The sequence below is a fragment of the Mandrillus leucophaeus genome, unplaced genomic scaffold, assembly GCF_000951045.1.
Source record: "Mandrillus leucophaeus isolate KB7577 unplaced genomic scaffold, Mleu.le_1.0 Scaffold555, whole genome shotgun sequence".
In the NCBI taxonomy this organism is placed as follows: Eukaryota; Metazoa; Chordata; class Mammalia; order Primates; family Cercopithecidae; genus Mandrillus; species Mandrillus leucophaeus.
The window spans coordinates 941,236-968,529 of record NW_012105975.1 but is presented as its reverse complement, the minus strand read 5'-3'; the positions used below and the strand labels follow the sequence as shown (position 1 = coordinate 968,529).

The 27,294-nt window shown below is 45.3% G+C and overlaps 1 protein-coding gene across 1 annotated transcript in view; it reads left to right on the top strand.

Annotated features, from left to right (window-relative positions):
* CAB39 (calcium binding protein 39) overlaps positions 1-15,972 on the top strand; it is a 107,569-nt gene extending 91,597 nt beyond the window's left edge. Inside the window, exons 6-9 of the mRNA XM_011998089.1 lie at positions 5,213-5,272; positions 8,957-9,022; positions 12,669-12,812; positions 13,427-15,972. Of these exons, the coding sequence (XP_011853479.1) occupies positions 5,213-5,272; positions 8,957-9,022; positions 12,669-12,812; positions 13,427-13,615 (459 nt within the window). The 3' untranslated portion in view covers positions 13,616-15,972. The remainder of the gene's footprint in view (positions 1-5,212; positions 5,273-8,956; positions 9,023-12,668; positions 12,813-13,426) is intronic.
* Positions 15,973-27,294: the final 11,322 nt, after the last annotated feature.

Below are 27,294 nucleotides of genomic sequence, written 5' to 3'. Positions count from 1 at the left end.
ACACCATGGAATACTATGCAGCCATAAAAAAGGATGCGTTCGTGTCCTTTGTAGTGACATGCATGAAGCTTGAAACCATCATTCTGAGCAAATTATTGCAAGGACAGAAAACCAAACACCACATGTTCTCACTCACAGGTGCAAATTGAACAATGAGAACCCTTGGACACAGGGCGGGGAACATCACACACCAGGGCCTGTCGTGGGGTGGGGCATTAGGAGAAATACCTAACGTAAATGATGAGTTAATGGGTGCAGCAAACCAACACAACACATGTATACATATGTAACAAACCTGCGAGTTGTGCACATGTACCCTAGAACTTAAAGTATAATCAAAAAAAAAAAAAAAAAGATGGCTTCTGAGCATTTTGGAAACTGTACCCACAGCCATCGTGGATTCACTAAGAGGAAGTTCAGTCATATTGATCTCATAGGTACTGGTGGATTGGGGGAGTAAAAGGGCATGGCTGCCTGGGTTCACACCAGCTCTGCTGTTGATTTAACCTCCAGTCTCTTCATCTGTTGAGATGCAGGTAATAACATGACCATATCAGTTGTTATGCCTTCACACAGTGTCTGTGCAATAAACATTAGCTGTTAGAATTACTCCTTCATCACAATAAAGGATATGCTAGATGTTGTATAATTCTACAAATCTGTTTTCATAGAAACAGTAAAAAGGCTGAGCTAGATGGAGTTTTGGTATAGTGATTCACAACCAGTTGTATGTTATATCCATACACTACTTGCAAGTAAATTGCCGTCACCCTGCAGAGAAACTTCTAGTGAATTTCCACGGGGCTTTCCCCACCCAGCTGAACGTTTTTATTAGTGACTGAAATAAAGGGTGACAAGGCATACTTATCAAATGTGTAGATGTTAGCCATGAAGGTAAGAAGAGCAGATAACAGAGGACCCCAAAACTTAGAAAGGTTAGAGACCAGAATATAGCAGGATGAAGTTAAATGCAGTAACTGAGGTCTTCCACTGGAGGACTCAACTGTATAAAATATGGGATGGAGGAATAACAATAATTAATAGGAAATGAGGTACTCAGTATAATAATTACTAGAATGTAGATAATTTCATATCATACTCAACCCTAGGAAGGAAGTGTTGTTATTACTGACTTTACAGATGAGGAAAGTGAAGCCTAGAGATTTTGACGGAAATCAGACAATAAATGGGGAAGTCAGACTTTGGACCCAGGCAGGCAGGCTACCAGAGCCCACTTTGAGTAAACAATTTTGAATACCTCCAATACAATTAAGCAGTATGGTAATGCATCCCCCGGAGCTCCATGTGACCAGGTAGTACGTAACCTAAGGAGCTAACTGATAGTCTCACTCTGCTATGAGCTTATCAGGTAACAACACATAAATGTGTTCCATTCCAGGCGCTACACTTTAAGAGGCACATAGACAAATAGATGACTTTCAGAAGACAGTAGTTGGTAAGGGAGACTCAGAACCCTGTCATTCGAGGAGTGGTTAAAGGAACTGGACGTATTTAGCCTGGAGAAGAGAAGACTCGGTAGGGACCTGCCATGAGAGCGCTACTTGTATTTGAAGTGGGGTCCCATAGAAAATGGACAAAACATGCATCTGTCGGCTCTGATGGTTCCTGGAAAGTACTTGGGGATAGGTCTAACCCTAGCACAGGAAGAACTTTCTCACTGTAAGAGCTCCAGAGGTGAGCCACACAACTGGGAGAATTGAGTTCCTTGTCCTTAGACATAATCAAACATCAAGTAGGAAACGGGGCCAAATGGTTTGCCAAGATGAATGTGAAAATAAGCCCCCTGGGTTAGCAGGATTTCTTCAGGGATCCCAGGGCTGTCTTAGTCACATGATGTTTCGGCCCAAACTCAAGCTTTTAGGAAGCTTTTAAATTCAGCCCACCCTAAAAGTTGGCTGCCCAGTCTGCTGGACTTGGGAAATGATCCCTAGTCTTTCTTCCATTATACAAGGGCCTGCCATAGGCTGGAATTCAGATAGATGGAAGATCAGGAATCCTTTTATTCTCACCTCTGCTGACTGACCTTGTAACTCTGCTGTTCTGGGGTCACATGCACCTTAAACTTTGCAGGTCTGCATGCCCTTTGCCCATTATGTTCTATTCTGTTGGTCTACACGCAGCCCCTCCCACCCACACTCACACCAGTTTGAGCTGTCCAAAGTTTTTGGCTGCAGTCACTAGGCTAAGGTTCCTTCTCATCTGTCTGTAGATAGAGGCACTGCTGATTGTCCTCATCTCCTCCTTTTCCCAGCTTAGTATTCACCTTTTTCTCTGTGCTGGCTCTTAACAGTTGCTCTTTTCCTACTAGTGTTTTACCCTCCCCCAACCCCCTCCCCAGGCCTTTGAATGACCCTTTTTAACAAAGGGTTTTCATCCTGTTATGTACTGGGTCCAACTGCTCCTTGGGCAGACTCTGAGTGCCCCCTTTCAATCTCTCCTACCCCAAAGCCATTGAGATTTGATTTCTGGTTGGCAGCAGTTTCCTGAGTTTCCAGATGATAACACATAGAATCTCCCCTATATGGAAAGATGTTGGTCCCCCTTTGCATGGCCCATCTGTGAGCCTCTGGCTCCTTTTGAAATACCTTGCAGAGTGAATACTCGCTTCACTCAAACTTTCAGTAAAAATCTGTTGTGCAACATGTTAACACCTAGAGGGCCTTTGCTTTATAAAGTAGATACTGTCTTCCTACCTGTCTCTAAGAATCCAACCCCAGTTGAGAGCCAGTGTCTCTCAGGACCCTCCTGCTTGGCATTCCCTTCATTATGTTATGACAGAACAGTGAGCAGCAGGTTCCTTCTGCTATACTTCCTCACACTGGCCTCCAGAACGATTTAGTCGCAAAAAGGTAGAAGCAACACTGTCTGACAGGGATCCTGACACATGAATTCCTAAGTTAACATACTCATTTGTTATTCACCAAGATTGTCAGTGCCTGCTCTGTGCCAGGCACTTATGTTACGTTATGTTATGTTATGTTATGTTATGTTATGTTATGTTATGTTATGTTATGTTATGTTACGTTACGTTATTTGAGATGAAAGTTTCACTCTTGTTGCCCAGGCTGGAGTGCAGTGGTGCGATCTCGGCTCACTGCAGCTTCTGCCTCCTGGGTTCGAGCGATTTTCCTGCCTCAGCCTCCTGAGTAGCTGGGATTGCAGGCATGCGCCACCACACCCAACTATGTTTTTGTATTTAGTAGAGATGGGGTTTCACCATGTTAGGCTGGTCTCGAACTCCTGACCTCAGGTGATCCACCCACCTCAGCCAGGTGCACTATTCTTTAGGTGTGGGAGATTCAGCAGTGAGCCCTACAGACAGGCATTGCCTTGTGGCACCTCCACAAGCAGGACATCAGCCATAAACACACCACAATAGTATATTAAATGGTGCTGTCCGTACTTGATACATTCTCCTCATGTTCCTCTCTCCTTTGCATCTGTGACCCCATGGACCACAGTAGGAAGATAACAGAAATTCTCTTACCACTTTCCTCTTCTCCTTCACCTGGAGGGGAAACGTTGTAGCACTTCTTGCCAAACTCAGGGGTACTCAGAATAAACTCCACGTTTTCTAATATGTCCTGTTGAATCCTCAAGGAGAATTTGGGAAAAATTGGGTAGATCCTTCCTGGGCATCCCTGTTATAATCAGGAAATATAACACATACCCTATCCAGCAGTTTGAGCAACTGTAAATCTTTGGGGTGGGGTTAGAAACCTTCTCAAAAGCATACTTTGAAGATTGCTGAATGTGATGTTTTTCCAGACATGTTCCCTGATTTCATTGGTTCATTCGTTGATTTATTAAATATTAAGCTCTTACTATGCGCTGGGCACTGCATAGGTGCTGGAGATTCAAAGATTAATAAAAATAGACACGATCCTGATATTTACGGAACTTACAGTGTAGTATAAGAGAGACTTGAATCAAATAATCCCACAACCAGTGTAAAGTCACAGCTATGTCTGGTGCTTTTGTGCTGGTGACCAATCAAGAGGAATCGAGGGCCGAAGGATGAACATTAGGTCACCAGGCAGTGGGGAAAGCCTGTACAGAGGCCCTTTCGGGAAGGACTTTCACAGAAAGTAGGTGACAAAAGAGCTCCCTGTGGAGTCTGGGACCTGACATCTGGAGTGAGCTATGGCACTTCCCTCGTTTGCTTGACCATGGGGCATTCCTAGAAGCATTTCTCAGAACCAATGTTTCATTTCAGCATACTTCAGGAAACACTAGTTCTTTGTAGTAACTTGGGCAACCTTCAAACATAAACAGGAACGAAAACTAGGAAAGTTGGTTGGGAGAAAGGCGATGATTGACACTATCTGTAGCAGTGGTATGAAGGACCTTGATCCATTAGTTTACCAGCTACTAGCCAGGCCTTCCTGCTGTCACTCGTTCCCATTCTCTTTCCCACCCAGTGAGACCAAGGCTAGTCCTTTGTTAACGTCTAGGTCCTGGAAGGCAGGGATCATACCTTTTTGTCTTTGAATCCCTAGCACCTAGAATTTTACCTGGCACATAGTAAATATTTCTGAATGATTGTTCCTTGGGAAAGCTGTAGAGTGAGGCATAGGTTCTATTTCATGGTAATACAAAATCAGACTGGAGGTTCACAGTCATTGTTAATTCTACATTGTCATGCCAACATTCTGCTTACCTAAAACACATTCTGCCTCTAAAAAATTTGCATTAGCTATGAACCTGAATGTGATTGAACTTAGGAGGAAGAAAATAGAGCCTCTAATCCTTTTTCTAATAAAAGAAATTTCCTCTTTCTCCACTAGGAGCGCTAAGTGGGCGTGGAATTGTTTGATACTTTACCACTACTGTTAGCTTTGTTTTTGTGTGTTTGTTTTTAAATAACCAGCCCACTTGGGGAGTGTTAACTTTAATTTAACTACAATTCCTTATTCTTTTTCTTTAGCGTATATTTCCATTGCCTTCATCATTTTTTCCTTCTAAGAGCTATAGATCCATGATGACTCATCATAATCACTAAAATTGCAGTTCCAAATAATTAATGATTTTATTTTGCTTTTATAGAATCAATGTTTTTAATACAATTCATGCTGAAATGTTAAGTATGGTGATTTTTAACAACAGTTTTTATTAGATAAAATGGTGTGGAATGTTTTAGGATTCTCTTTCTTGAAAACTTGGAAAACAACTGTAAACTTTCTTTTTTTAGGATTTACTTACAAGACATAAATTGCTCAGTGCAGAATTTTTGGAACAGCATTATGATAGAGTAAGTATATGAAATACTATTTTTAAATAATAAATTGTAACTTGTTACCAGAAAGACTTAAATTAGGTTTTTGTACTAGAATATTTATTTTGCATATGTAATGTTTATAAATGGTGCTGTAGTTATTTCTCTTCTTAAACAGCTTATAGAATATTACTTGGTCAGAAGTAGATATTTTTGATTGACATACTGCCCTTTGAAGCTTTTATTGCTTTAAAAGTGGAAAAGAAAGCATTTTGCTGCTAAAATGATAGTAAAGATAGTGGGAACATTATCTGACTTTTTAACTTTTCCTTCCTTTTCCATCAGTTGCCCCACATTTCTGCTGCATACAAATAGAGAGAAAGGGAGGCAGCAGCTGATAGGATGAGAGCAGCACTGGCCAGAGGGGACGGGAGCCCGGCTCTGCTCCTGCTCTACTGCTCACTCCTTTGTGGCCATGGCCAAGGCAGTTAACCGCTTGGGGACTTAGAAGTCCGTCCTTATTGTAAAATGAGGACATTGGACTAGCTTGTCGGTAAGGTCCCTTCCAGCACTGAGTCAATGTCAGATGTTCCTGGTAATAGTGTCCTCCAGAGATTTGTCAATGATTTCCAGAGTGCTTGATAGCTTGATTTCCCTAGACCCCCACAACTGCCTCTAGGGCTGCCGTGTGAAATGATGTCTTCCGCTACTGCCAGTTCTGTCAGCCTCGGGAGGATCTTCCGCAATACCCACAAGCACTGTTGTGATGTACTGGTTTAACTACACATCACCGAAGATTCTGATAGGTGCCCTTAGAGAGGTTGGAAGAATGACAGTCCACTTAAAATTCCTGTCTATCCTGCAAGATTTGGTTTAGATTTTAATTTTTCTACTAGTTTAAATTTTTGAAATCCTAAGTATTATTAATACTTCATTATTCACTTTGCTGTTCAGATACATTATGAGATTCTTAGAGGCAAAAATCTGTGCTTTCTCATTCTTTTGTTTTTTTTTTTTTCCTGTCTTTTTCCCCTGCCCTCCACTCCCAGTAAGAACATAACACAACACTGATCACACAAGTCCTTCATAAGTAGCCTCATAAATGGCTTAAAAATTGCTGGTCCTTTATTTTTATTTCAGCTCATGTATATTTCGATATGGGTGTGTTTCTTCTTGTATGTTCATTGCTTTAAAATGGCAGCCCTGTCATCATCAGGGTGTTTTTACAGTAGACAGAAGCATGGACTTGAGCCTTGGACTGCCTGGATTCTGGCTGCAAGTCTCAGCCCTACCATGGGCTAATAAGACTTCAGCAACTGCCTTCATGCACCCTCTGTGCCTTCAGGGTCTTCCACCCTGAAGAAGGTTCTTCATAGTACCTGTCTACTGGGATTATCATGAGGATTAGATAAGAATGCATATGTGACATGCATGGCATAGTGTCTGGAACACAGGAAGCATTTAGTAAATGTTAGCTCATTTATCATCACCACAAAGATTTTTCAACATACTAGTAATTCAAGGCCTACCAGAGACACAGACCAGCTAATTTCCAAGACATTTGCTACAGTGAAATCTATTTAATCTTGCAGTAAAATAGCTTCCTGCATGTTGTTAATAGATGACATCAGTTAGCAGGATTTTAGAAAAATGTATGTGAGGCAATTAATAAATATATAGAAAGCAATCAGATCTTACAGAGGGAGAAACCGTGGGGGATGTGGGTAATTCAAAGCCACAGGTGAGGTTATTACACCAAAATGCATGCTCTAAATTCTGGTGCAATTTGGCTCTGAGCTTTCTAATAACCAAAGCATAGAAAGAAATAAAAGCAATTAAAAGATGACAGTATTTGTAGAGTAAAATATATACTGGCTGCTCAAAAGAAACATAGCTTTCCTAGCACTGGGACCTGAAACAGATTTCTCTCCTTGGCATTCTTAAAGGAGAGTCAAGTTACAGTGTCATGTAGTGGACTGTCATTGCCATGGCATTGCAGTAAAGAAAATGCTCAACTCCGATGCAGTTCCCTGAAAGCAAGTCTTTGAGGAGCCCAGAAGTGGGTGGGAGGACAGGTATCTAGATTTGTTACTTATCCTTTGTCTGTCCTAATTCAGAGAAAAAAAACTAACATAATCTGAAGGAAACAGGGGCCACATACATACTCTTCAGGCAGTTCTCCATGAAAAATTTTTTGCAACCAAACTTATCCAAAGATGCAGCAGAAAATCAACTTGCATTTTCTATCAAGAACTTGAGATGTGTCTATTTTGTTACTGATTAAAAGCAGGTCCAGTTGTTTTGGTCATCAGTTTGATCATCATTTGAGAAGGTAGAGTTAACAGCTTTTTCTGAAAAGAGAGAAATCTAACTCAAATACTTACTAAATAGATGGCCAGCTCACCTCTGCCAAGAGGTAGGCAAAAGAAATAATGTATAATTCTGTGTTAGCTCTAACCCAAGAAGGCCAGAAAGCAAATTTTTGAGGCTTTGTAAGCCATGTGGTCTCTGTTGAGCTCCTGTCTGTTGTTCTGTGAAAGCAGCTGCAAATAATACATAAACTTTTCAATGAATTCATGTTCAGTAAACAAATGAGCATGGATGTGTTCCAGAAAAACTTTCCACAAACAGGCAGCAGGCCATAGTTTGCTATCTCCTGCTCTAGACCACAGGTATATGGCTAATAAGGACCCATCATAAAGCATGGACACCAGTAGTTCTCTCTTGGACAGATGACAAAGCAGGCATCCCCTGGCACTCGCCATGACCAAAGGAAAGTCTCAGGAAAGCACCAAGATCCAACAGTCATACTAGTGCTGCAGACTTTTAGAATGTTTTAAACCTATATGTGGTTTAAACAGACAGGCAAAAAATAAAATCTTAAGGCTAGCTGGCCTTGTCTACTATGTTTTTTGAAGGATAGCCTTGGCCCCTGAGTTCCCGTCATTTTGGTTTTCTAACTCTCTGCTTTAATGGGCTTCTAGCCCTTACCATGCCAGCAGTGCCACTCTTGCCAGTGACCGCTGTTTTGAAGATCTAGTGGACCTGTCAGTTAAATTTGCGGCATTTTGTTCTCCCCAGGACTTCATTCATGCTATGCCCTTCCTTTTTTATCTGCCCAGAATCTGTTCTCCCCTCCATTTCTGAGTGAAATCCCTCCCATCCGCTGGGTCTGAGCCTAAGCCCCACCTTCAGTGTTGCCCTGGTTAACACAATGCTGAATTTCTCCTCCCTTAATTTCTGTTCTGAATTATTTTCTCTCTCTGCCTGATACATTGAAAGAGCAGGTAACTTTTCTCTTTATGGTTGTGCTTTAAACAAATCGAGTTCTTGTTTATATAAAATACAAGTTTTTCAATCTGACATCAAGATATGAGAGCAGACTCAACAAGCAGAAGTGTGAGGGGTAAGGAAGTTAGGTTTTGTGCATAGGGAGCTTGGGGTGACAGAGAGGCCTGGATTTCAGCTCTCTCTGCGGGCCTGGCTGGAACTGGGAAGGGGCTCAGTACCAGGAGCCCTCTTCATGGAGGGGATTGGCGGGATCACCTGAGGGTCTTAGAGCAAACATGTCAGAGGAAGACATGAAAGAGAATGGCAGGGGAGCCAGGGCAGCTGTTGGCCTTCATGGTGTGAGAAGTGTGTCCTTAAGCTAATTTACAATGTTACCTACCAGTCTTTTTTTTTCTTGCAATAACCCTGATACGTGTTTTCTTATCTTAGTTTTTCAGTGAATATGAGAAGTTACTTCATTCAGAAAATTACGTGACAAAAAGACAGTCACTGAAGGTATGACATACCATTTTATATAGCTTATTTCTCTGCACCTTGTGTTTGAAATATGGATGTGGGGAAAGGGAGATATGCAGGATGGGTCATAGACCTTTGGGGGAAATAAATACCTTTGCCGAGGGTCAAGATTTTTGCGGAAAGGGATGGAGTTGGACAGTGATCCATGTGGAGTACCTTCCAGCTTCCGAGTAAGGTGGAGACATGGAAAGGGAATAAACAGGAGTTTGAAGAAGACTTCATCTCCTAGCAGTGCCTTCTTTGAGATTTTGGGCCGTAGTCATACCAGCTAGATGAAGGCACCCAGGTGCTGTGCTCCTGGGCCGTGGCCTGGGTGGCACAGGCAGGTGTGTGAGGGTGGAGGGAGGCGATGTGCGTGTGAGGCTGTGGACCACAGACAGGCTTGGCTGCTTTGTATCAAAGTAGGATATCCTTTGCGAGTTTAGAATGTTAAATTTAAGATTTAAATTCTAGACCAAGGGTTGGCGAACTACAATCCATGGGCTAAATCCAGCCTGGAATAAAGACATGCTTATTTATTTACATATTGTCTGTGGCTATTTTGAGCTTCAGCAACAGAATTAAATAGATGCCCCAGAGACCCTATGGCCTGCAAAGTCTAAAATATTCACTGTTTGGCCCTCGATAGTTTGCTGACCCCTGCTGAAGAAAATTCTTACAGCAGTTAATAAGTACATACCCTCCATTCTGTCAGTAAGCAGTCCCGACAGGAACTGGAGATGAAATCACAAAGGATTTGAGGGGAAAAATCATAATTCCATTCAGTTTTTTGCCAGGTCCATTTAAAATTTGACTCTGCCCAGAGTTCTTCCCCTCATACGTGTCTGGACCAATAATGACCAAGACTCTATCCAGTCATCCCCTTCCTACCGTGGGGAAATCTCCCTTGAAGACCTTATCTTTCTGTGGAAAGACTAAAGGACACCAGGAGCATCTGGAATACTTTGTGTCCTTTGATAGGAACACTCCAGCATCCGCATTTTCAATCAGCACTTTCTTTCAGACCAGCATATTCCTTGTTTCCGTGTAAGGCTGTAATTCCTACAGCAGGGCATCTGTGACAGCCACAGCTGGGGAATGGGCACCGTCCAGCCAGGCCCCTTGCTTTCCATTCATTGCTGTTGCTTGGGCCCAGCCATCCTCTTCATCTAGTGTTAGGGATCCCTAATGATTATTTTCCCCGCCTCCCCTGGCTAGAGGATCATTTGCTATCTTTAGGGGGTTGGACAGAACTTCTTGGCAGCTGTGGGAGGAGTTTCTCTTCCCTGGACATCAGTGTGTGAGAGAGTGGAGGTTTCTGGGGCCTCTCCTGCTCTGTGATTCTCAGAAGGGCTGAGGTGTACTACTCTTGCCAGCGGTTACACAGATGCGCACAGTTCACTGGAGTCAGTATCTTCTAAGGCCACAAAGGCCAGACAGGATAGCCTTGGTTAGTAGCTTCTAAGGCTGTTGTGGGAGGAAGCGGGGGTATTGGGGAGGTTATTGGCAAATCCATAAACTTTGACCAAATGTTGGATTCTTGGGCTGTTTGGATAAGTAAGGAGAACGGCCTTCAAGACCCTTCTGCCATTCAGAATTACCAACATAAAAGGCTGAGACCGCCATTTCCAAGCCCCTAGGAATGAATGTAAAAGCAAGTCGCTGGTTCCTGCAGTTGATGTTAGCGGTGGGCCAGTGAGTGCCCCATGAACACATGGAGCAGCTTCAGCACCAGCCGTACTTTAAAGATGGATTTTAATTAATACTCTCTTTTTTGTAGCCACATTGGCATTTATTTATTCCCATATTTATGTTGCCAGCAAATTTATATTCCCTATGCAAGACTCCAAGTTTTTTAGTAAAGAATTACATCTTTGGGCGGAATACGGTAGCTCACGCCTGTAAGCCCAGCACTTTGGGAGGCCGAGGCAGGTGGATGGATGGAGGTCAGGAGTTCGAGACCAGCCTGGCCAACATGGTGAAACCCTGTCTCTACTAAAAATACCCCCAAAAATTAATTAGCCAGTTGTGGTGGCACAAGCCTGTATTCCCAGCTATTTGGGAGACTGCGGCACGAGAATCACTTGAGCTTGGGAGGTGGAGGTTGCAGTGAGCCAAGATTGTGCCACTGCACTCCAGCCTGCGTGACAGAGTGACACTATCTCAAAAAATAAAAGAATTACGTGTTTGAAGTCATCTTCCTTCAGATTTTCTTTGGTTTCTGTGATAGAAAACACGAAAACTATAAATCACATAATCCTGACTTTTCAGTCTTTGTAAGAGTAGATGCTGGTTGCTTCTCACCGTAATAGATTTTGTGATTCACATTGATATGAAACCTAATCTTTTGAGTTCTTCCTATGAGTTCCTTATAAAGCCTAAGTAAAATAGATTTGTTTTCTTGCACATCAGCTTATTTTTTATTTAATATAATAAGTTACTTATCCAGAGATCAGTTATCTGGAAATTTCAAGTATATAGAACATAGCCAGAAACCCAGAAAGGAAGCAACAAAAGCAATTAAAGCAAAGACACAGCGGCGCTGTTTGCACCTTTTCTTCCCTTAGCCCTCACTCGGTCACATCTCTGCAGATGCAGGCCTGATGGGTGCTTTGCACGTACTGACGCTCGTTTCTCACTGCACTCTCCTGAGATAGAGGCACTGTTGCCCACCCTCATTGTACAGATGATGAAACCGAGGCACAGAGGAGTTCAATAAAATGTGCTCAAGATTACAGAGCTCACAAGAAGTAGGGAGCCAGGATTGGAACCCAGGCAGGCTGGCACCAGGGACCAAGCTCTTCACTGCTCTGCCTCTGCCCACAAGGACCGCAGCTTGGGCAGCCCCACTGCTGGCTCTGCACACTCAGCTTTGGCCAGGTTGTTGGCATGTTGTGACAACCTGAAGAAGTGACTGCTGGTTTTAGGAAAGAGTAAGCAATGACAGTTTAAAAGTTGTGAGTTTACATGATACAACCAACTTTCCAGAAATTAGTAAACCCTGAAGTAAACAGATGTTTTTTAGCGTAATTGGTATAATTAGTGATAATGAGGGTCGGTAAGAAAACCCTGGATTATCTTCAGGAGACTTAAGAAGGAGCAGAAAAATACTCACTTGTGTAAGCCTTTCTGAATTAGCTGTGATAAAATGGTACTTGTGGCATGTGCAGGGTTCATGTATGGAAAACTTGGGACACAAAACCCTTCATCCTGGAAAGTCCCGCTAAATAAAATTTTAAAATAGTTATTTTAAATTAAGCTAAGGTTTGTGGTTAGTTAACAGGAATAATCAATAGCTTTTGACCATTTTCTGAATAGTTTCTAACACAAATGCACGCTTAAAGGGGAGGCTCTGAGAGTCTCCAACTCAGGGCTAAGGGGACATCTTGAACATCCTCTGCAGAGAGCAGCGTCAGGCCTCCTGTAGATTTCATTTCCTCAGGGAAAGGTAGGAAGGCATTCAGGTGGCAGAGAGAAGGCCCTTGATAGCTTTTAGTTTGTAATTCAGTTCAGTTCTTCAGTCTTTTGAGTGCCTACTAATATGCTGTACTTAATGATGATTATGAAATAAATTATTTTTTTAAACTTTGATTTTTCCTTAAATTTTAATAACAATGTAAGAATAATTGTTTAAATGTCTTCTCAGCTTCTCGGTGAACTACTACTAGATAGACACAACTTCACAATTATGACAAAATACATCAGTAAACCTGAGAACCTCAAATTAATGATGAACCTGCTGCGAGACAAAAGTCGCAACATCCAGTTTGAGGCCTTTCACGTTTTTAAGGTAGAGTATAGAACCACCAGTGATACTGTCCACTAGAATTGATCGTCGTCTTTCATTTGCAAATGACGGAAATTATTAGCCTCACTTTGGTAATCCAGGTGACTTAATTAAATTCAGTCACTTTTCATATTTGTGTGCTATGACTTTTAAACAGAAAGGTAGACCTGGAAACAGGGGTTACTATTTGGATTTGGGAACAAGAAAGTTTATTTATAGAGGAGTGTCATTTATCTTTGGTCTAGAAGATTATTAACTGCAAAACAAAAGCATTTCTTAATGCTTGCTGTGGAGGTGTCATTCTTAAAATCCAGTCTGACCTCTTGTGCGGAGAAATAATTTCTGCCTGTTTTATTCTAAAATCAGAGTCTGTATTTAATACTGCACACTGTGTTGCAGGGCTGGCAGAATGAGTTTATCAGTCGTATTAGTGTTAAAACATGTAATTATTTCTCTCAGTTGTAAAATAAGGCCTTCTACAGCAAAACCTAACGACCCTGACTTCAGCCCCACCCCAGGAGAGCGTAGCTCTGTGCTTTCCTGCGCTGTGGCTGCAGCTCAGGTGTGGCTGCGTTTTCTTCTTTCTCTGTGCCTCATGTGCATTTCTCTCCATGCAGGTGTTTGTAGCCAATCCTAACAAGACACAGCCCATCCTAGACATCCTCCTCAAGAACCAGACCAAACTCATCGAGTTCCTCAGCAAGTTTCAGAATGACAGGACGGAGGATGAGCAGTTTAACGACGAGAAGACCTATTTAGTTAAACAGATCAGGGATTTGAAGAGACCAGCTCAGCAAGAAGCTTAATCTCCAATAAACATCTATGTTAAATCCAAATTCAGCGTTTGCTGTTAGCTATTCAGCATCAGGCACTCTTACTGATTCATGAGGAACATTACTGCTAATCTGCTGTTAAGTGAACGGTTTTTCATTTTACCCTTTTGTTTTTCAGTCCAGGTTGGAGATCGTAGCTGCTGCTGCTTGCACACTAGGGCACATGTGGGCTTTCTCTTGATCTTTGTGTCATTTCAGAATTCGAAGTACTACGGGAGTTCTGAACATGGCTGGGTTCATGAAGGCAAATGTATGGATGAGAGTGTGGTTTAGGAAAGAGGGCATTGATACCAGATTAGACCTATGTGTTTGCACCCATCTTTGTTGGCGATCTGAGTGCAGTGTGGCAAGTGCACACCTGGCATCCCTGCGTCAGATCGTGCCCCTTCGCTGAAGGAAAATGACGCAGAGCTTTATCTGAAATCAGAGGGGAACTGTATCCAAAATGGGAGTTTGGGGGCAGATAAAGTTGACATGCGAATAAATTGATACTGAAACTTAGCAACTTCTCAAAAGTGTAAAGAAGCCTCATAAGATCATAAGGAAAATGTATATATGCTTTTCACAGCTTTCTAGAATTTTTTGACATTTGATTTTCTTGAGACTTGTAAACCTGGATATGTTGAAGGGTATTTGTTAATTTTACTTTTCGAAGATATTTTAAAAAGTAGAGCTAGCAATGACACCTTGCATTTCATTTCAACACTGCTTACAGGTTTCTTTTGTATATAATTCTTAGAATGCTCATTTCTTTTAAATGGTTTAATTTGTACAGCAGAGGAATGTCATTGTAGTAGTATGTAACTATTACCTAATACTGAGTTTTTGCAAAAAAACAATGAATGCTCATATGTAATTGAAATACTTCAGATCACATGAAAATGCTGATTTAACATTTAAGTATCACAGCATTAAAAGAAAAAAAAAGTAAACCAATCCTTTGTATTCAGTTACCTAATGGGGTGCCATCAGTAAGCTGCGATACAGCCCTGGAGCTCAGTCAGCCACACCTTCTTGCATCCTATTGGCCTTATTCATTTAAAATGAGTTAATGAATCCGCCAGATCTGTGAATGATAGAGATTATGCTAAATTAATGCTGATTCTTTGTGTGTGTGGGAAACCTCTGTAGAGCACCTTTTCTTTCTTAGACTAAGTAATCCAGTACAATAGTTGTGAACTGAATAATTAAAACTTTGGCTTCTCTTAGGAAAAGAAGACTTCCTAGTCATAGGTGTCCTATGGGGAAATTTATTTTTTTTATGTCCTGTTCCTTAATGCTGCAAATTATCAGTATTTATAAAGTAACTGATTTTGCACCACTTTTTTGTTACTGTGACCACGGCAGAACAATGTCTTCTAGACTCTATCTATGTCAAGTTATTAGAATGGTATCTTCATTTTAGTGATATGAAGATCACAACTAACAACTTACAAATCAGAGTTTGCCAGTTCGAATTCAGCATGGCTGCAGCTGGACAAATTGATATGGTGATTCTTTGCTAGCCTCTCTTACTAATGGAATTATATATTGGCCAGTAAAATGGGCCTCCCAATTGCTGTTTCAGCAGGTTTTAAAACCTTCAAGAACATCAGTTAGGAAAATAGCTCCAGAAAATACAGATACATTTTATTTTTATTAAAATGGCAGTCTGCATCATAATTGGCGTTTCCTGAGACTGTCTTTACCAGAATCTGTGTGAAATAAGGCAATCTAGTCTCCTCGAAAAGAAAATCTCTTAGATGTTTAGGAGGGCAGACTTGGCCGTGATGTGGTGTCCTGGCTTTTGTGGTATAGTGCTGTGTGTATGGAGTTAGTGTAAAAACATGGATTACACCAAGTGGAAGAAGTGTCTTCTTGCCAAGCTCATTCTTAGAACTTACACAATAAAACAGCTTCCACTTTGGCAATGATGTTGTAGCCTTTTAGGTGGAAGACAGTGAGGGGTGCAGTGTGTCAGAGACAACATTAATGTGTTACTCTTGCATTGGAATCTGAAGGTAGTTCAGACTTCTTGGGTTTTGTTTTTAAGCAAAACAATGTGAAAACATTTAAGGTTGAAATGTTGCATTTGAAGTTATGATCGTTTAATATATTCATATTACCAAGACTATTATACTGGAAGTGGTTTCTTTTTGTGTTATAGAGGTTTAATTTTACATAAGGCAGTTACTTAATGTGATTTTTAACCCTTAAAAAAGTGGAGATGTATACATTTGTTAACAATGCCATGAAAGCATTTTCTTTCTCCTAAGGAAAAGTGAATTTCTTATCAGAATATCTGGCTGGCCCTGTAATTTAAATTAAAATAAAATTTTGAAGAAACAGCATTGTCTGTCTTTATGATGTATTGTAGACAGTTGCATTTGTGTTACTGTGAACAGCCTCATCAGGAGACACACAAGCCCGAATTTTGTCACCAGCTGAAAGCGGAGGGACAGTTAACACCCATTCCTGTCTGCCTTTTTCCCTGTTCAGGGGCTTCACTCCGCCGCCGCCCCCACCTCCCAACCACCTTCATGCTCATGTTGTCCTTACCCTTCCTGAGTAAAATTATACCCTTTAATGGCACCGTTTCTGAGACCCTAACGTTTTGAGGAGTGGATCCTCTCTTTGATTCTGTGTCCCGCTGTTACTAACACTGCAAGGCTAAACTAGAACACTCGACCTGGAGTATTCACAGGTTACTGATGTGAAATGATCATGAAGGCGAGGGGACAATGGAAGCAGGAACAAGAACTCTGGCACTGTAAAGAATGTCCCTCGTCTGTCTGCCAGGGTGGCTCGTAATCCGTAGTGCACAACCCTGCCCTCGACTTTAACCCCTGTCAGTAAATGAAATCTTTATTTTCTGGAGTGAAGGCAAGGGACATGCTCTTGCCAAAAACACTTCATCTAAGTAACAGTGTCCTATTTGTTATTTCTGCCAAGTAGTTTGGTCTACTTGTATGTTGTAGTTCCCCAAAGGTGACAAGGGCCCATTAAGTCATAACTTGTGACTTGGCCACTTCCAAGGATCACCAGGCTGAGGACTGGATTCATGCTTCAGCTCAAATTCCACTTCCTACCACAATCACCAATCAAATGCCCTCCTCCCCTTGCCAAAGAAGCCCCAGAACATTGCGCTTCAGGCAGTTCAGGAGTAGTGCAGTTCTCACGCAGCCTCCCTAGTTAGGCTCCAGCAAGGTCCTGATCGGGGAGTGCTCTGAGGCTGCAGTCAGTATCCAATACCTTGTTCATGCTGGAGGCTAGAGCCGCTCGAGGTCATGAAGAAAGCCCACCTGCCGTTGTGCCAAAGTTGTCCTTTACGGGAAGAGCGGGCGGCCCAGGACACACCGCCCTTCAGGTGCTCTGGGATGTGTCAGGAGTCTTCTCCCTGGCCATGGCTGTGTCCTCACTGACCAGCTGGTTTCCAGAAGACATGAAGGACGGTAAGATTCTCCCCACTCAGCAATCTCAGTCCTGCAGAAAGACCCACTGGAGCTTTTCACTACTAATACCGTACGCTTTCACCCGCTGACAGTCCGCTTGTGGTCAGCCAACACACCTTTGCCACCAAGCACTGAAGACCCAAGAAGTGCCTAATAAGGACCTTAAGCTTTCGAACCTCCAGGAATCCTGCCGCCAGCATTCACACTGAAGAGGATGGTGGTGGTTGCACAAGGCTGTGTCACTGCACAGCTGTATTAGGGCTTCATGCTGTGTGTGCCCTTACAGTGTACCTTGCTCATGTCTGAGAACTGGCAGCCAGGTGCCCGTCCCCACTGTGGCTGGCAGGTGGGGCAGGTTCCACCTGATGGCCCGTTCACCTGGAGCTAAATCTCCAAGGACGGTGACCCCCTGGTTGCTATGCAGAGGACTTCATCCTTTGCAATTTGTTAAAACTTTTTTTATTTTTTCTAGGTAGCACTTCAGTAGTAAGACCCCAGAGATTTCTGGAAAAGATTGACATTTTTTCAACATTCTGCACAAGATTGACAGGTTTTACAGATGAGCTTTAGCTCATAAGAACCCCTTTCCCTTGGTAATAATTGATTATCACCTAAATCTTGGTGTTCCGTGGAAACCGCGTGGTCTAGCTCTAAGTTTTGGTAGCTGAGTCTTGTTTCTTTGAAATGCAACGGGCGTGCACAGGCAGGAAGAGCCGCAGGCCAGCTGGAGAGGCTTCTGCCCAGAGGAAGTTTCCAGGCAAGACTGCACCACTGGTGACTCCCTCCTCCTTCCCCATGGGCTGCAGCTTGAAGACCTCAAGTCCCCTCTAGCCTAAACCAGTCCCAGGGAACAAATACCCCTCCCCGGAAACACTGCTTACACACATTCATGGGGACCTTTTCATATATCCCCATCATCTTAACTAAGTCCTCACCTGTGTGGAGAAAAAGGAAGTGAGGGTCCCTCTGCACCAAGTCCCCTCCTAATCCAAGGAGCACCTTTTCACGATTAGCTGAATCTCTGTGTGGTCCTGGGCTCAATCTAAGACATTGAGGACCTGCTGGTTTCTGGGATCTCGCTCCTTTGAAGATCCGGGGCATGAGGTAGGGTTGGGTGCCAACCTGTGTCATCTAAACACTAAGAGGGCCCTGTCAGGGCCCCACACCCTGTCCTTGACACTCGCTTCTGCTTATTATGAATACCTGTGACCCTGCCTCAGCGCTCTCCTCTGGCCCCAAATAAAGGAGTGACTGTCCCCAGAAGCAGCCCTTAGCTGATGAAGATGACAATGGCTGGTGGATAAATACCCCAGTGTCCTTGGCCCCCAGCTGGGACAGCTGCACTCCTGCCTTCCAGCGCCCGCAGCAGGGCTGAGCTCTGACAACCACTGCATTAACCAACTTGTTAGAAACCTTTCGTCAGATTATTTCCATCCCCGGCTGACATCCCACTCTGTAGTGTCTCCTGGGATCGTGTCCCAAATAATAACCAACATTGGAACCCTTATCTGAGGGTGTGCTTCTGGGGTAACCCAAACTAAGACATGCTCGTTTTGTTTCTTCTAACTCACAGCCATTCCCGTGGTCAGCCAGGTGAGAGGACTGTCTCCTGAAAGAGGAGGCCAGTGGGACAGCACACAGGGCTGCCTGCCCTTCTGGAAGCATCCTTCTTGTCTCTCGCCTCAATATTTAAGAGAGGCTGGTCCCCAAGTATGCATCAAAGCCTGACACCAGGTAGGGAGAAGCCCAGCTCAGCAGAGCCACTCTTGACCACAGCTCCTGCTGCCTGAAGAAGCTGTTGAGACCCTCGACATAGGCTTGCTGTTCCCCAGTCAGCCAATGCCCCCTGACTTGTATCCTTTCAAAAGCAGCCAGATAGGACACACCATCTGCTCCCAGATAGTTCTTCATGGTCATAAACGTGCTAGCAAAACTGGAAAACTCCAGATTTTCTCACGTTTTGCTCCCTTAAAAAAAAAAAAAAAAGACTTGAAAGGTATAGTCTAGCCCAACAAAATGATTGCACAATTGGGAATTGGTGCCAGAATTTTATGAAACGTCTTGGTTGAGATAAGAATTTGGATGGGGACAGTGGAGAGAGGGCGAGGGTCTGTGTGGAGGCAGAGCCCACCTAATGGTGCTGAGGCAGCTCAAAGACACCTGAAGCGGCCCCTCTGCCTTGCGGGGTCCCCTTCAGCTTTTCCTGCAGTCAACTTGCTTTCATTTTTTTAAAAGTCCACTGGGTGGCAGTAGAGCTCCTTGTTTTTAGCAGGCACTGAGCTAGCTGGAGGGAATGGAGCATTCCTAGGGCAAATCTGGGCAACAACAGAGACCCTGGGATGTCGTGAATCCAACTGCCCTGAGCTTCCTGGACGCCGTTTTGAGCAAAAAGGCAGGGGTAGTCTAAGGGGGTTATGGAAAGAATGACAGAGGCTGGGCGCAGTGGTTCAAGCCTGTAATGCCAGCACTTTGGGCGGGCGAGGCGGGCATATCACCTGAGATCGGGAGTTCAAGACCAGCCTGACCAACATGGAGAAACCCTGTCTCTACTAAAAATACAAAAAATTAGCCGGGCGTGGTGGCGCATGCCTGTAATCCCAGCTACTTGGGAGGCTGAGGCAGGAGATACGCTTAAACCTGGGAGGCAGAGGTTTCAGTGAGCCGGGATTGCGCCTTTGCACTCCGGCCTGGGAAACAAAAGCAAAACTTCATCTCAAAAAAAAAGAAAAAAGAAAAAAAAAAGAAAAGAAAAGAGTGACACAGGGCGGGACAGATGTGTGAGAGTAACATGTGAAAGGTAGAGTTTAGGTGGTAGGTATATGGTTGTTTTGGTTGCTAATAAACTGCAGTTTTTGGAAGAGTTTTAGATTTACAGAAAACGTTGCAAAGATGACACAGAAAGATCCCATATACTCTGCACCCCATCTTCCCTGTTATTAACATCTCACATGACTGTGGTATATTTGTTAAAATTAAGGAACCAATATGGATACACTATTATTAGGTAAAGTCCATACTTTATTCTGAGCTCCTTATGTTTTCCCTGATGTCCTTTTCCTGTTCCCAGATCCCATCCAGGTCCTATGTTCTATTTAGTTGAGAGTTTCTCAGACTTTGGTTTTTGCTGACAGTTTTCAAAAGTACTGGTCAGGTATTTGTGGAATCTCCCTCGACTGGGATTTGTCTGCTGTTTTTCTCATGATTAGGATGAGATTATGGGGTTTGGGAGGAAGACCATACAGATAAAGTGCTTTTTTTTTTTTTTTTTTTGAGATGGGGCCTCACTCTGTCACCAAGGCTGCAGTGCAGTGGTGTGATCTCAGCGCACTGCAACCTCCACCTCCCAGGCTCAAGCAATCCTCCCACCTCAGCCTCTTGAATAGCTGGGACCACAGACACGTGCCACCACTCCAGGCTTATTTGTACTTTTGGTAGAGACAGGATTTTGCCATGTTGCCCAGGCTGGTCTCAAACTCTTGAGCTCAAGCGATCCACCCGCCTCAGTTTCCCAAAGTGCTGGGATTATAGGCGTGATACACCGCACCTGGCCTAAAGTGCTGTTTTCATCACATCATATCAAGGGTACACGCTATGGACATGACTTCTCCCTGTTGATGTTGACCTTGATCGCCTGGCTGAGGTTATGTTGGTCAGGTTTCTCCACAATTACTTTTTATTTTCCCTCTTTCAGTTCTGTAAGGAAGGAAGTCACTCTACGCAGCCCACACCTACCAAGTAGGGAGGTATCCTCCACCTTCCTGAGAATGGAGTATCTACATAAATTATTTACAATTTTTCTTCATGAAGATTTGCTCTTTTCCATTATATATTTTTTTCCTGTAAAATTCTTTCAATTCTCTGTATGCTTGAAATGTTTCATAATGAAAAGGTGGGAAAAAATGGCTGGGGTGGGGGCGATGATATACACCCTGCTCATGCTACCAAGTACAAGGGCACGGGGGTTTCAGGGCCATCTGGGGATGCAGCAGCACACGCGGCACCTTCTCCAGAATTCACTTCCCAACTGTTATGGTTTGACTATGTCCTCACCCAAATCTCATCTTGAATTGTAGCTCCCATAATTCCCACATGTTGTGAGAGAGACCCAATGGGGGGTAATTGAATCATCAGGGTGGGTCTTTCCCATGCTATTCTCCTATAGTGAGTAAGTCTCACAAGATCTGATGGTTTTATAAAAGGGAGTTCCCCTACACAAGTTCTCTCTTGTCTGCCACCATGTAAGACGTGCCTTTCACCTTTGGCCATGATTGTGAGGCCTCCCCAGCCATGTGGATCTGTGAGTCCGCTAAATCTCTTTTCCTTTATAAATTACCCAGTCTCAGGTATGTCTTTATTAGCAGCATGAGAACAGACTAATACACCAACTGCCCAGCGGCCACAGCACACAGATGTCAACAACAATCTCACCTGCACTGTGTCCAAAACAGAACTAGATGGAGGCCCACCCATCAGGACCCCAAAGCTCAGGGTGCCACTGCCTCCTGGTTTTTTAAGCCAGCAATGTGGGAATCACCCTTACCTGGGCTCCTCCCCCATCCAATCGAAAGCAAATCATGTTCTGCCTTAAAACACTCTAGTTTCAAGGTTGCAAGTCAAACATCCTTGAAACTATTAGAGCAAGCCTTCTAAAATTACAAGAAAGCTCGTTTCCCTTCTTAGGAAACAGAAATGCAATTTTCTGAGGAAACCATGCAGAATACGTACAGATTTCATTTAAGTGTTCTGGTAACTGATAGGTAAATCTTTGCTAACCTTGTCCTTATTCATCTGAGAAATCCAACTACATCTTCCTAAAGCACCCATGACAGCACATTCCCCATTCATTCAAGTTCTTCATTAACAGTCAAAAATCTTCATTAATGCTTGGTGAGTGATTACCAAGGCTTCGCGAGGGATAATTCACTCAGTCCTCAGGACACTCAGAAGCACAAATACTCTATTCTGATTTTGCAGAGGAGGAAACAGAGGCACAGAGAGATTAAGCCAAGACCACACAGCAGTAGGTAGCAGAGAGATGGCTGCAACATCTCTTTTCCTTCCTTCTTGTTTTCTTTCTTCCTTCTTTTCTTTTCTTTTCTTTTCTTTTCTGTTCTGTTCTGTTCTTTCTTTTCTTTTTGAGACTGAGTTTCGCTCTTGTTGCCCAGGCTGGAGTGCAATGGCGGGATCTCAGCTCACCGCAACATTCGCCTCCTGGGTTCACTCCTGCCTCAGCCTCCCGAGTAGCTGGGATTTCAGGCGTACATCACCACGCCCGGCTAAATTTTGCATTTTTAGTAGAGATGGGGTTTCTCCATGTTGGCCAGGCTGGTCTCGAACTTCCTGCCTCAGGTGATCCGCCCCTCCTCGGCCTCCCAAAGTGCTGGGAGTACAGGCGTGAGCCACCTCGCCCAGCCGACATCTCTTTTCATTAGTCCAGCCCTCTGCGCCCTCTTCCAAATGCATGGCTTCCTCCAGAACCTCCAGAGCACATTGCTGGGGCCCGAGGAGCAGTGCCAAGGGTCCCGGAATCCCATCTGCTCTGATCAACAGTCACAGGACCGCGGATTGGCGATTTGCCACTGTCCCCTGACAGGTTAGAACCGGAACGTTCCTCCCTGCTGGGCCCAGGGCCAGGCTCGGAGCAGGCTTCTCAAACTGCAGGGTCCACGCCACCCATCGGGGGTCCGGCGGTCTAGGGTGGGGCCCGAGACTCCAGATGGGGCTGCCGTAGGGACCACACCGGGAGGCGCCCTGCGGGGCGGGCAACCCCAGCCGCTGGGGTGGAGAAGGGCCAAGCGCGCGCTCCTGGAGGGTAGCGGGGCCGGGGCGCGCAGCCCCGAGGTGTGCCCCGGCCGAAGTGGGCCTCTCCCGGGCGCGCCCGGACGGACGGCGGCGTCGCTGGGTTGCCAGGTCCCGCGGAGCTCACCGAGGCCACGCCGATGGCCACCTGCGTGGAGCCTGGGCTGTGGGCTTCGCCTGCATCCCCGCGGCCTGTCCACGCGTCCCCGCACCCCGAGGTAGGGCGTGGCCAGGTTGGAAGACGGCGTAGGGCGCCTTTCACCCACGGCCTCACCCAGGGCTCAGCCCAGCGCAGCGGCGGGCCCGGGCTCCCAGGTCTGCGGCTTTCACTGGGCCGCGTCCCTGCAGAGGGCCCCGGCGGCTGGGAAGGAGGCCGCCCTTTCCTTACGGCCCGCGACCGCCCCAGGCTGTCCCTACCCAAAGGAGACCCCCAGCGGCCCAGAGCCTCGAACTCTCCGGGAGCCAGGCGGGGGCGCCCCAGGGCTGCGGTCTTGGAGCCTGGGAAAGCAACCAGGAGTCCCGGGGAAGTCCTGAGAGCAGGCGCCTGCCCACGGCCAAGACTGTGGCCCAGCCCTCCTCAGACCTCCCAAGGGGGCCTGTCCCTGCGGCCTCAGAGCCTGTCCCTGCTGCCCTGAGGTCCTGTCCCTGCGGCCCGGCCGTGAGAGCCTGTCCCTTGCTGCCCCAGAGCCTGTCCCTGCTGCGTGGAAGGCCTGTGCAGGACTTGAGGCCCTGTCTGCCACTCAGAGGGCCTGTCCTTGCTGCCCCTAGGGCGTGTCCCCGCCGCAGGGCCTCAGCCTGGAAAGTGGACACTCAAGAGTCCCTAGGTGATGTTTGGGGGTCCCTCTGCCTGAAAGCTGTTCTGTTCCTATGGCGGTGGCAGCCTCTGTCTCCCTCACTGAGTGCAGGACTCAGGTCTTCCTGCCTTGGGGTGCATCGCAAAGGGAGGCACTCCTTGAGCCCTGGAAAGAATGGGAGGTGCTTCTGCAAGAGGCAGCTACTGGCTGAGCCTGGTGCCCAGAGAGGTGGTGATGAGAACGCACTCCTCCCACTTCACTGGGCGACTCTAAGGGACACCAGTACAGGGACTGGTGGGGCCGGCCCCCCTGAGAGAGTCAAGGGAAGAAGCAATACACATGGTGTCACCCTGCTCAGTCCGCCCCAGACCACCACCAGCCAGGCATGGAGACAGGACCAGGAGGACAACTGCTGGGCTCTGGGGTTGCTGAGTGCAGGTGAAAGCGTCCTAGAGGCTTGGTACCAACCTGGACACAGCCCAGCCCAGGCTTGGACTCACCACTTGGGAGCGTTTGTGAAGTGAGGAGAACCCCATGCCACTGCCACATGGCTTCTGTCACCTGCATCCAGTCACAGTTCCTGAGGAAAGGGTCCCTGAGACCACCCTAGGTGCGAGGGAGGAAGCCTGGGCGAGTGGCTATCCCTATGGACACCACGGATGATTTCTCCCTGACATACATGGGAATGTCACTGAGGCCAGGAAGACAGCAAATCCTTTATTCCTCATGTAAGAGTTGGGTCTTTGACCCAGACCTGCAATTGTGAAGGACAAAGCTTTAAGACTGTCTCAGTGAAAGAACCTGTCAATTTAAATATTACTACATTTTGAAAATGTGAGAGATGAAATGTCAAGTTCATGCAGGCATTGAAGCCAAGTGCAATGGCAGGACATGTGCTTCCCCCTCTCCCCAGCCTGCTTTCCTTGTCTCTGTGCAGGCGGGAGAGAGTAAGAGCTACCTCCTAGGCCTTCTGTGAGCACTAAATAAGCCAGGGTTTGTGAGAACCTTGGAGAGTGCCTGGCTTAACACATGCTTGGTTGGAAAAACCACTGGGTGTCACATGTGTAACATGACCTTCAGGACACTGCTTGCCTTGACTCATCACCCTGTTTGATGGATGAAAGCACAGCCACTCACTGGCATTTACAGTGCTAGAAACATCCTGGTACCTTCCCTGCTTGTGCCACCGTGCTTTGTAGCCACTGTTACAGCTAGTGCCTGCTGAACCCTGCTACCAGCCCAGGCGGTGCTGAGTGTGGCTGTGTCTCGGTCCTTCCACCCTCACATAGTGAGGTCAGGACTGCCAGGACAGTGAAGCACAGTGGGTAAGAGCCCAGTGGGTTCACCCTGTCCACTGCCTAGGCAGAGCCGATTTACCAAGACAGGGGAATTGCAACAGAGAAAGAGTAAATTCACCCAAAGCCAGAGTTTTATTATTACTCAAATCAGTATCCCCGAGCATTCTGGGATCAGAGTTTCTAAGGATAATTTGGTGGGTGGGGAGTTAGTGAGTTGAGAGTGTTGATTGGTTGGGTAGGAGATGAAATCATGGGGAGTCGAAGCCATCCTCTTGCCCTGAGTCAGTTCCTGGATGGTGGCCACAAGATCAGATGAGCCAGCTTATCGATCTGTGTGGTGCCAGCTGATCCATCAGGTGCAGGGTCTGCAAGATAGCTCTAGCACTGATCTTAGGTTTCACAATAGTGATGTTATCCCCAGGAGCGATTTGGGGAGGGTCAGAATCTTGTAGCCTCCAGCTACATAACTCCTAAACCATAATTTCTATTCTTTTGGCAGTCTAGTCCCCAGGCAAGAAAGGGGTTTGTTGGGAAAGGGCTGTTACCATCTTGGTTTTAAACTATAAACTATAAACTAAGTTCCTCCCAAAGTTAGTTCCACCTACACCCAGGAATGAACAAGGACAGCTTGGAGGTTAGAAGCAAGATGGAGTTGGTCAGGTCGGATCTCTTTCCGTGTCTCAGTGATAATTTTGTAATGGTGATTTCAAGAGCAGTCACCCTGAAGTTCAGGGCACCCAAGAAAGCACTCCCGATTTGGCCTCTGCTTCCAGCTAGGATTTAGGTCACAAGAGACTTCAGTCTTGCGGTGACAAGAAGAAAACAAGCAAAATAAGAAACAACTTGCTTCTTATGAAGCTAGCAGAAAGTGGTAGCAACAAGGAATCTGGAAGAAGTAAATTCTGGAGCATTCTGAGGCTGTTGTCGGTGACTGGGAAGCTGAGGCAGCTTCCATACCTGGAGGTGATGCCTCCTCTGGGTGAGAGCAGTCCTGCTGAGGATGGAGTGACTTTTAGGGGAAATCAGTCAGATCTTGGAAAACAGGGTTGTGGGACAGACTGGAGTCTGGACGAGCCTCAAACACAAGAACAGGTCACTTGGCCAGAAATATCCTCCTCTGAGTTTTGCTAAGAAAACAGCAATAGGACAGAGGATGATAACTAGAAAGAAACTGTGTAATCTGAAACATTCTTGCAGTGATTGGATCCTGGGGCTCTGCCAGCCTTGAATCCAAAGGTGAACCAAAAATAACTGAAATTGAAGACAATCAGCTCCCTGTCTATAAGATCAAAAGGCAGTGGCTCAGGAGACTGGGGACTAGGCTCCCCATAGAGAATGCATCTGATTAAAGCTGCAGCCCAGTCAAACTCATCTTGCCCTAGAAGGAATCTGAAAGATCCATCCCTGCACCAGATGGAGGGAAAGACTTACCATCAACAATATGATTGTACGTGAAATAACATTATCCCACACATCCAAGAAACTCAACGAACCCCAAGTACGATCAATGCAAAGAGATCCACATGGTAGGTCCTCAAATATGTTGAACCTACCAAGAGTTGTTGTTGTTGTTGTTGTTTTGGAGACAGAGTTTTGCTCTTGTTGCCCAGGCTGGAGTGCAATGGCACGATCTTGGCTCGTTGCAACCTCCGCCTCCCAGGTTTAAGCGATTCTCCTGCCTTGGCTTCACAAGTAGCTGGGATTACAGGCGCGTGCCACCACGCCCAACTAATTTTTGTATTTTTAGTAGAGACGGGGTTTCACCACGTTGGCCAGGCTGGTCTTGAACTCTTGACCTCGTGTTCTGCCCGCCTCAGCCTCCCAAAGTGCTGGGATTACAGGCGTGAGCCACCGCGCAGGCCATACCAAGAATTGTTAAAGCAAACTAACTATGGCCTGAGAAGGACTCCGTACTTCCATGTTTGAGTCCTTGTGGATGAACTGCAACCTAACTTAACAGGTAGACAAGATTGAAAACCTAACTTAGGAGTATGCACCTGTAACAATAGCTGAGTCTTGGCCAATCCCAGTGGCCCTACTTCAACCACTCATACAGGGCTGCGTGTTCGGACTGTGTTGAAATAAGGCAAATGCTGAGCTGCAGTTGTTTCTGTACCTCACTTCCGATTTCTGTATGTCACTTTACTTTTTTTTTGGTCTATAAATTTGTTCTGACCACGAGATACCCCTGGAGTCTCTGAATCTGCTGTGATTCTGGGGGCTGCTCAATTCATGAATCATTCATTATTCAATTCAATTCCTTTCAATTTAATTCGGCCAAAGTTTTTCTTTTAACAGAGGAAATCTTGAAAGCAGCAAGAGAAAAACGA